This window comes from Helobdella robusta (genome assembly GCF_000326865.2).
Source record: "Helobdella robusta unplaced genomic scaffold HELROscaffold_4, whole genome shotgun sequence".
Taxonomy (NCBI): domain Eukaryota; kingdom Metazoa; phylum Annelida; class Clitellata; order Rhynchobdellida; family Glossiphoniidae; genus Helobdella; species Helobdella robusta.
In genome coordinates, this window is record NW_008704902.1 from 6,157,114 (window position 1) to 6,167,180 (window position 10,067).

Here is a 10,067-nt window from a genome sequence, read left to right on the forward strand (position 1 = left end):
CCTTTCTTTTCTCATATATCTCCATATCTTGTTCTCTTGCACTGGCTACCTATAAAATATAAAATAATTTTTAAAATTTGCACGTTCCTGCATAAGTCTCAATCTAAATTATTTCCTAAGTATTTATCAGATATATTAATTGAACCTAAACGCCCCGGTTTACGATCGTCTTTTTCTTCTCGCTTTTTCTTAACTCGTGTTAAACATTCTTTTGCCAAATCTGCTTTTGCTTTTTCTGGTCCTTTTCTCTGGAACTCTCTACCTACTTCTCTGACTACTTCTCCATCACTTGCGAAGTTCAGAGCGAATCTCAAGGCCCATCTGTTTTCAAAATTCATTGAGGAGCGCTGTTGAATATTGCGGAAATAGCGCTTTATAAGCTAATTGATTGAGTGATTGATTCTGTTAAAAAGGTCATTAGTGTATCACGTATATGTGCCATTAAGCTATCTGAATATTCTATAATCATATATATAAAATATAGCATTGTTAAATGTTATATTCTATATGTGACAGAAATGGACCGGAATACTGACCTGGTAGCGTGCGTCTTAACATTCTTTTGAACTAACTCTCAATCACCAGGCCTTAAACTGTTAGCATATCCATGAACCAACTAAAATGCATGTGGGACGCCATTGCTGCTCACGCTTCTGGTAACATTTTGATCGAGTTAACACGTACAGTAAAATGGATTCACGGGGAAAGGATTCAAAGATGCATTTTCTCACTAGACCATTAAAATAAAAATACTAAGATTTTGTGCAAATTATAGTAATAACAATAAAGTAAACGGAGAATAGCGAAAAAATGTCATTAACAAAAAATTTCTAAACCACTCCCCACCGAAAAACGGGAATAGAATGGGCATTGATTACATGAATTAGCTATAAAATAGGTCAACTTTGAAATCATTCCCTCAGGTGTATGCAAACCATGGCATATGCTCCTGTGCTCTTGTCTAATCATTAAATTAAACAAAAATCATATACATATACAATATAACATTATGTCATATAATGTTATATCTATATATATGAAAGGAATGGACCGGAATAATGACATGGTAAGGTGCGTCTTTACATTCTATTGAACTAACTCTCGATCACCTGACTTTAAACTGCTAGCATATCCATGAACCAACTAATATGTATGTGGGACGCCATTGCTGCTCTTGCTTCTGGTAAAGTTTATAACGAGAATACAGTAAAACCACACCTACCAGTATAAAACAACACGGTCACAATATAGTATTAAAGTATATGGTTAAAACATACAAAAAAAAAATCAAATTTAGCTTTAATTCGAAAGTACATATCCTAAAAGTAAATAAATGAGGCTAATAACATTTAATAGAAGTAAATTATTTGAGGGCTCAATATTGTCCAAGAAAGCTCTATTTATATGAGTTGTATTTAATTTAATCACAGATCGCCAGCTACGATTTTACATTCACATTATTATAACAACTGTAACAATGTAAAAATCAACTTCGATATTATAGTCTGGCGTACACAAATTAATAAACAAATTCGCGCAATTGATGATAATTTGTTGATCATTTTCAACACAAATTTTACAATGTTTTATATTTATCAGTAGCTTCAATCAAGGCTGATACAACGCCCACTTCTTTAGCAGAATGTCCAGCATCATGGATAAGTTTAAATTCGGCTTCAGGCCACCTCTGGAAAATAATTTTTAAGTCAATTACTATTGCACGAAATTATTCAACGCTCGCGGAATTTTAAACTGGAACTGCCCAACCGCGTTCTTACCGTTATAAACTTTTTATTGGAAGACAGAAGAGCATAAACGTTACACTCTCACTGCATATTACGGAGAACGTGTTTAGCAGATGAATATAGAATGCGATGATTTTATGACATATGCTTCCAGGTCAAATTTGAGAGCTATAGTTCAATTTTTTGTCATATTGGATGCACTGCATGAACCATTTGAACACCATCATTTGAAGAATCTCTCAAGAACTTCTCTCAAGCCTCGGTCACAAATTTTATGACGATCTCAAGTCGCATTTACCGACTAAACTAAGCCAAACTCGTTGAGGGGCATTGCCAGTGAGTGGGCGGTGTTATAAAAATGTTAACTGATCGATTGGTGCTGTGAATTTATACACTATATAAATAACCAGATACTGTCTTTGTTACCTTGTGCAATTCCCATGCAGTATCCATGGGACAGACAACGTCATAACGACCCTGAATGATTGTGCACGGAATGTGACGAATTTTTTCTACGTTATCCAAAACTTGATTTTCTGAGTGGAAAAATCCTCCATGGGCAAAGTAATGGCTGCAAATTTTAAAATATAAATTTATTCGAATCCAGTAGCTTTCGAACGTTTCAACTAAAAAATAACAATTTTGATACTGTGAACTAACGATTCGATCCTTGCAAACTGGAGAACCCAAGTATCAGAGTCTGTGCGACTTAAAAGATTTTTGTCCACTATCAACCTGAGAAATGATTAAAATTCAATTACATCATGTAAACAGATCATTATTGCTTTTTACAGTACTAAAGTTTTTTAATGATTTAGATGTTAATCACTATGATGTTGTGGCTCAGAAGAATGCTCCCAGAAACTTTTTGACTTTTCGGAATCAAGAAAAACAATAAGTCTCAGCTCTTCTCATGTTAGTAAAGTTGATTTTAGTAAGCAAATGCTACTTACTACATATTATACATGTTGAACAAATCTCATTCAGTTTGCTGTTCTCAGTCCACAGCTATCCAATGAAAGGTAAAGGTATTGGATGCATGTGCAGTTTGTGCACACATACAGATATATTTCCATACTTATAAAGCATGTATGATTCTAAACGTATAGCAATCAAAATAAAAATCTTTCGCTTTACTGAATTCTTTAAAGAGCAGAAGAGCAAACCTGGATGTTGCCATTTCCCATTCACTCCATCTCCTGGCACATTCGAGTTTGGCTTTCATGTCATCTCCAGTTAACCTTCGGTGGTAGGCACTTATCAGATCAGCTCTCTCAACCTTTCAGTGAAAATAAAATTTTATCAACTAAATATCACTTTCTTAATCCTTAATAGCATTCTTCCAAAATACTTTATTTACAATCAACTCCGAATAAATTCTATATAAATAAAAAGTAAATAACCAGTGGAATTGGCTGTAGAAAGTTTTCCCAAAAATCAGGGAACAGCCTGTTAGCACCATCTTGGTAGTACCACGTCAGTTCTTTCCTGCATAGGTTGTTTACGAAACATGCTTCATTCTCTCGCTACAAACATCAACTTTTACAAACAATCATTACCTACGAGACATTATATTATTCAAAACATGAAAATGTAAAAAGTAAATGCTTTTTAAAGTTAAATATAGTCTTTTCCAGTGGCGGATCTAGACAAATTTGACGGTGGGGGGCCAAGATTTTGAAAAATATTTAACGACAGGGGGAAGGGAAGTTGCAGGAAAAGTTGACGACCGGGGTAAGATTTAAAAAAAAGCCGATGACCGCGGGGGGGGCAGAAATTTACACAAATTTTTCTGTGCTCACTGGGGGACCAACATTTTGATGAAAGGGCCAACATTTCTGCTGATGGGCTTATAATGTCAACTTTTTCTTCAAAAACACTACTCTCCACGTCAAAACAACGCCTTTTACATCTTTCAACACAAATAATGATCCCACTCAAGATCCGCCACTGGTCCCTTTAATGAAAAAGTACATTCGCATCAAATGCATTGCATGAAATTTACACTTGTTTTTTGGATAAACTGAAGTGGCAATAAAAGTACTAAGAAATAAACAACCTGGATGAAACATAAGCATTATATACAGCATTATTTTTGAAAAAAAAATATATATATATATATATACATATATATATATACATATATATATATACATATATATATATATATATATATATTATTATTAAGAGAAAACTTAATATAGAGTTCGTTATAGCAGTTTTCACAAACGCTATCAAATTATAACTAATATTCATATAAAAATAGCAAGAATGAAAAGAATTGAACTATAATAAAAAAAGGTATGTCTTTAATTGTCTGTTAAATTCAGCAATGTTCATTCCAGGCATTCTGAGAGCTGACGGCAAGCCGTTCCATACGACAGGGCCTGACACAGCAAAATCACGCGATCCAATCTTTAGCTGTCTATGAGGAACCACAAGAATGTTCAAATCATCAGACCTCAGACGCACACCAGATGCGATCGACGTTTTTAATTTCAGTTTACCAGTTTACCTGATAAATATTTTGGAGCCAGACCATTTAGTGATTTAAAAACTGTGACAGAGATTTTAAAAACAACTCTTTTATTTATGGGCAACCAATGCAAATAACTCAGGATCAGTGTGGCATGATCATACCATCGACATCCAGCCACAATCCAGGCAGTATGATTTTGTATTGATTGCAGAATTTTGATGGATCTAGCCAGGAGTCCATAAAATAAACTATTGCAATAATCGACATGTGAGTGCACCAACGCATGCGCCAAAGTCTGCATTGCGTCTTTATCAAGTGATTCTCAAATTTGTTTCAATATTTATATATATATATATATATATATATATATATATATATATTGGTGCGTGTGTGTGCGTATTTGTGTGTTGGCTTCAAATGAGTTTACTAAGCTAGGGACGGGGGTGGGAATTGAACTCCCATCTCTTAGAAAATAATCCCATTAGCAGGGGGTGTTACACCCCGATCAATCAAATCCTGCTCCTGACCTTCACATGGCAAAGCTGTTTAAACTAACAGGAGAGGGCGACGGCGAGTAACTGGCGCCTTATTTATATATTCTTTCATATATCACGTTTTATTAAATACAGTTTTAACAAACTATTTTTATTTTAGAAACAATCCAGAATATCGATTCTTATTTTAATACAAGCTTAAACATTTATAATTCTTAAAACACAGCCTCTCACAAGATGAATTTCAATTTTAAATATAACCAGAACCTGGTCATTCAATCAGCTTCATGTTTGTTTATCACATTTTGTAGATTCAACAGTTAGTTCAATATAAAATTAATTGTGATTCACCACATCACGTCATCACGTTTATATCATCCAATCATTTTTAAACAATCTATGCTGAAATGTAGGAAGAATGCGTGTATCGTATGCTCAGAAAAGTTTTAAAAATTTAATTCGTCATCAATATTTTTTAAAGAATTTTTGTTGGATCAGAACAAAAACAGATGAGTTTTACCATCATGGCATGATGTGGTGGTTATTATTATTATTAACAGGGTTTAAAGTGGTTCAGAAGATTATGGTCTGTGTAAGAACCACTACTAATTAGATCTCCTAATATCCTATCTGTCCGAGTTTGGCTATGAAGCTGTTGAGTGAATTCACAGAGACTGCATCATTGCTTAGCTTGTTCCAAGCGATGATGCAGTCTCTGTGAATTCACTCAACAGCTTCAAAGCCAAACTCGGACAAATAGGATATTAGGAGATCTAATTATCTCCTAACTACTTTTTTCATGGTGTGTCCAATGCAATGCAAACTCTTATGCAAGGAATCAGTGATTGTTTGTTAGTGCATTCATGCATTCATTCCCTAACTTACATTCAATCAATCAGCTGAAATATTTTTACAACAGACCTAAAATGCTTACAATCTTGTTGAAAACTTGTTTGGATGCATAATCAAATCATTAAATTTGTTATAATGAAATTAGTTATCAAACATTTGATCGAGCTTTCAAAAGCTGGAAATAACCTTTTATTGTATTGTGTTATATCTAATCTATTTGAAAAATGTTCTCAAATCGTCAACTTATGAAAGGAAATAGACACTCAGTGGTGACATAATTAATGATAGCAAATACACACTCGAAGAAACGAGTTAACAAGTATCATAACTTATCAATTAAAAAGTTATAAATATATATATAAATTTTTTGTGTCTATATATTTGTGTGTGCACATTTAATAATAAAAAAGACAACGCTATAATTTATATACAAAGAAAATTTTTTTCAATTCAGGAATTAAAAAAATAATTTCAGATGATAAATATTGAACCTTCTCAATGCAAATATGCCTCTGAGGATAAGAGCTTTAACACTGTTAGGATGGCACTGAGCATAAATGAGAGAGAGTGTTGAGCCCCAACTACCCCCAAACACTACCCACTTTTCAATCTTCAAGTGCTTTCTCAGCTCCTCAATGTCTTGCACCAGATGCCATGTAGTGTTATCCTGAACAACAAATGAAATGCCAAATAATATGAATTAGAATTAAAAAATTTTATCAAAAAGTGAAAATGAAACTAAAGGCATGTTATAGAACTTGTACAACATGTAGATTATATGGCAGGATTGAAATTGGCAGAAACAAAGTATTTAGAACATCAGACTTTCAATAATAATCTTTGTCAACACCTCATTAAACAGACAAACATTCATATTCTGTTGTATCCCAACCATGCAAAATTTACAGTAGATGATCATCAGTCATCACATCAGTTTGCAATTCAATTAGTTAACGTAAAGCACTTTTATGGCTGAGGACAGACAAGATATACATGGAATTTATGAAATATTATAAAATTTCAAAATCATGAAATTTCATTTTATAGAGAGCTAGAGTGCATCTGGAAAGTAATGATAAAAATCAGTCAGATGAAATTTTTTGGAGTAAGGTAGAAAAAACGATTTATAAAATTCAAAGCCTTCATCATCTTCGTCATCATCTTCGTCATCATTTGTTCAAAATGAGAACAAAAAGTTGTCGTGAAAACATTAGTTGATAAATTGTACAAGAATTTGATCCAGACATGGCTTTGATTAACTAAGCAGGTTAATACAAAAGAATCCAATCCAACACATTGTAAATCTTAATACGTCAATTCTATACACTGTAAATGGAAAAGAAGTAAAATAATTTCAGTTGAAAAGAAGAAAAGGATGAAAACACTGCACAATTCTCCTTATAAAAATTAGCTACATCACTTTTCACCTTGCTGCATAAGATTGATAACCCTTGCATGAGTTTGCTGATGAAGACAAAGTTGGTTTAGAGAGTTGCAGACTTTAAATCATTTAGAGATTTGACAGTTGCTGTCGTTAGTTTTATTATTTATTATTTTCAATGCAGTGCTTTTTAATTTTATTAAATAAAAACTTATATTATAGCAAATGAAAAATATCTCAAATGCACTTAACTACTCTTTAGCGAAGAAACCTGAATGAAATGCAGTAGAAAAAATGCCACTTGAATTGCAAATATGTTAAGACCGTTCAATGACCAGACTTCATTATAACAAATTGGTATGAATTAATTTGCATAAACTAATTCTATTGCAAACAAACTAAAAACACTAGTTCAAATATTTTGAATTGAAAAAGTGAAAATTGATGAATATAAATAGGTGTTAATAATTACTAATGTTGAGGTATGAAAACTTCTATTAGACTATTAGAAAGTTAAAACAAAACATCAAAATGGAACCTTGAATTTGAAATAAAAAATGTCTTGGTTGGAAAAACAAAATTGAGAATATAATGAACATAAAAAATAACTTTCTGTAAGACAAAAATCAGTTAATAAATAAAATGCAATGGTGAAAAAACACAAAACATGAAGTGAGACTCTGATGGAAGACAACATAGAAATTTCCAAGTTAGTGACAGAATGAGGTCTAGTATAAATATATTTCAAACGTTAAAAACAATCATAAACGTTACATAATTCCTTCGACTGGCAACAGACAGACTAGTTTTAATAACAAAAAATATATGAAGCGAAACTAAAAAACATAATTATATAATATAGAATGAAAGGAACATTACTATAGATTCTATTAAATTATATATTGCTGGGTGGTTATAATTGCAAAAAATTTTGGATATACATAGTGAAACTGAAAAAGAGAGAGAGAGAGAGAGAAAGAGAGAGAAAGAAAGAGAGAGTGAGAGAGGAGAGAGAGAGAGAGAGAGAGAGAAGGAGAAAGAGAGCGAGAGACCCATTTTTTACTAGACATTACACAGTATATATTCTTAAATATGTGAATATTAAATAAGACAGTGATGAATTATGTTATAGAAATCCAAACAGGAGTTTTTTTATACAAAAAGGAAACAAACACTTTGTAATTAATCACCTTGAGCTCAGCTGGTGGTTTAGAGTTACCAGAACCTCTTTGATCAAAAAGAACAATTCTGTAAGCATTAGGATCATACATTTGTCTGTCAATTGGTCCTATGCCCCCTCCAGGACCTCCATGTCTGAATGAAATGTTCACAATACAAATTTTCAATCTAATGTAGTTCAAAAATATTCCAAATGTTAAGAATGTACAGTAAGGTAGTACAATATTATAATATAAATATAATAAATATAAATAAATAATGGGCTTAAACGTAAGTTATATATGCCCATATCAAAGTAGCACTAAAAGACAACAAAAAGCAATCAAACAACAATGTCAATTCTATGATCATAGAGAAAATCTTTGTTGGCCATATATAAGTCAAAATTCTTCTTGAAGTTGGAAACAATATCTGATTCAACAACGCATGCTGGTTAATTGTTCCAAATAGAGATCACTCTGTTAGAAAACGAATACTTTCTTGTATTAGTATTGAACTTTTGAATATGTATTCTATAGCGATGCCCTCTGGTACGTGGATCCGCATCAAAACAAAAAGCTGGTGAGGAATCTCTATCTACCATACCCTTCGCAATGTTGAAAATCATTAATATGTCTCCCCGAATATTGTCAATTTCTTTTACTTTCCAAGGAGACTATACACTGACACCATACTCTAACTTTGACCTAATTAAAGATTAAAATAAATGACTCTTTAGTTAAATTTTTAAAGTTTCTGTATAACAATCCTAAAAGAACAAAACATTTATTAATGACATTATGTATATACTTAGAGAAGCTCAGTGAACGTTCAAACAAAACCCCTAAATCGTTTACTTTGTGGCCAAACGTTTAAGTATATATGTACAGTGTCTCTTTATTTTATACGTATTTGTTATCTGTTTTTCATTATTTTGTATCATATTTTTATCATCGTTTTTTAACTTATTTATTTACCTTTTGTATAAAAAATAAAGTTTTTAACTACCTTTTATTCATTTTTATCTTATACAAAAGAGCATTTTTTGGTAATAATCCATTTCAATGTAGTATGTTATCATTTATTGGTTGATCTTATATTGATATATACTTATATCTGTGTGTTCCAACTTTATTGGCTACAAAAATGGTAACAATGTGTGGGATGTTTTACACTAGGGGGCTTGTAGTAGGCTATGATGGTTTAAACAACAAGCATGCTGTATTCGTAGTACATATGTATCATATACTGTATGTATATTGTACAGTACTTGTATGTGACATTCATACTTATATTAAACTAACAAAAAATTATTACATAATGATGATAAGTTGATATGATTGTCACATAATGGATACAGTATGTCCTATGTCTAGACTCTAAATGAATTAATGATGTATAAGTGGTGCAATGAAAAACCAGATGATGATTTGATGTGACAATGATAGATGGTCAGGTCAAACAAAGTGGTTTTTTGGAAATTAAGTATTCTGGTCAAATTTCTAATAACCTACTTCCAAATTTGAAGTCTTTCCAAGTTTCTAACTAAACTTTTATACTAGTAGTAAGTTGTAGTACAGTAGAATACTGAGTAAACTTTACATCTACACTACACTATTATAGTATATATATATATATATATATATATATATATATATATATATATATAGATAGATAGACTCTATACTATACTATACTAACTATGCACATTAATCAATCAAAAAAATAATGAATCAAGTAGATCTTTGGTTGTTAATTTTTAAATTTTAATTGATAATTTTTAAATTCCCTGTTACTATACTTTGCACATACCCACACTGGTAATATCGGAGACGGCAAAGTGGTTTTTCCAGCAATATTTATTTATAGTCAACAGTTTAAAAAACAACACACAAGCTCCTCCCACAGTACAACTAAGTTAAACTAAATAATAATAGCAAAGTCGTAAGCTTGTGAAA

The 10,067-nt window shown here is 31.8% G+C and overlaps 1 protein-coding gene across 1 annotated transcript in view; it reads right to left on the bottom strand.

Annotated features, from left to right (window-relative positions):
* Positions 1-1,576: 1,576 nt before the first annotated feature.
* The window catches only part of HELRODRAFT_66673 (hypothetical protein), a gene marked incomplete at both ends in the record, with an annotated part of 9,432 nt that continues 941 nt past the window's right edge, over positions 1,577-10,067 (bottom strand). The window contains 7 exons of the mRNA XM_009024201.1: positions 1,577-1,687; positions 2,172-2,316; positions 2,406-2,480; positions 2,912-3,024; positions 3,149-3,233; positions 6,062-6,237; positions 8,142-8,265. Of these exons, the coding sequence (XP_009022449.1) occupies positions 1,577-1,687; positions 2,172-2,316; positions 2,406-2,480; positions 2,912-3,024; positions 3,149-3,233; positions 6,062-6,237; positions 8,142-8,265 (829 nt within the window). The remainder of the gene's footprint in view (positions 1,688-2,171; positions 2,317-2,405; positions 2,481-2,911; positions 3,025-3,148; positions 3,234-6,061; positions 6,238-8,141; positions 8,266-10,067) is intronic.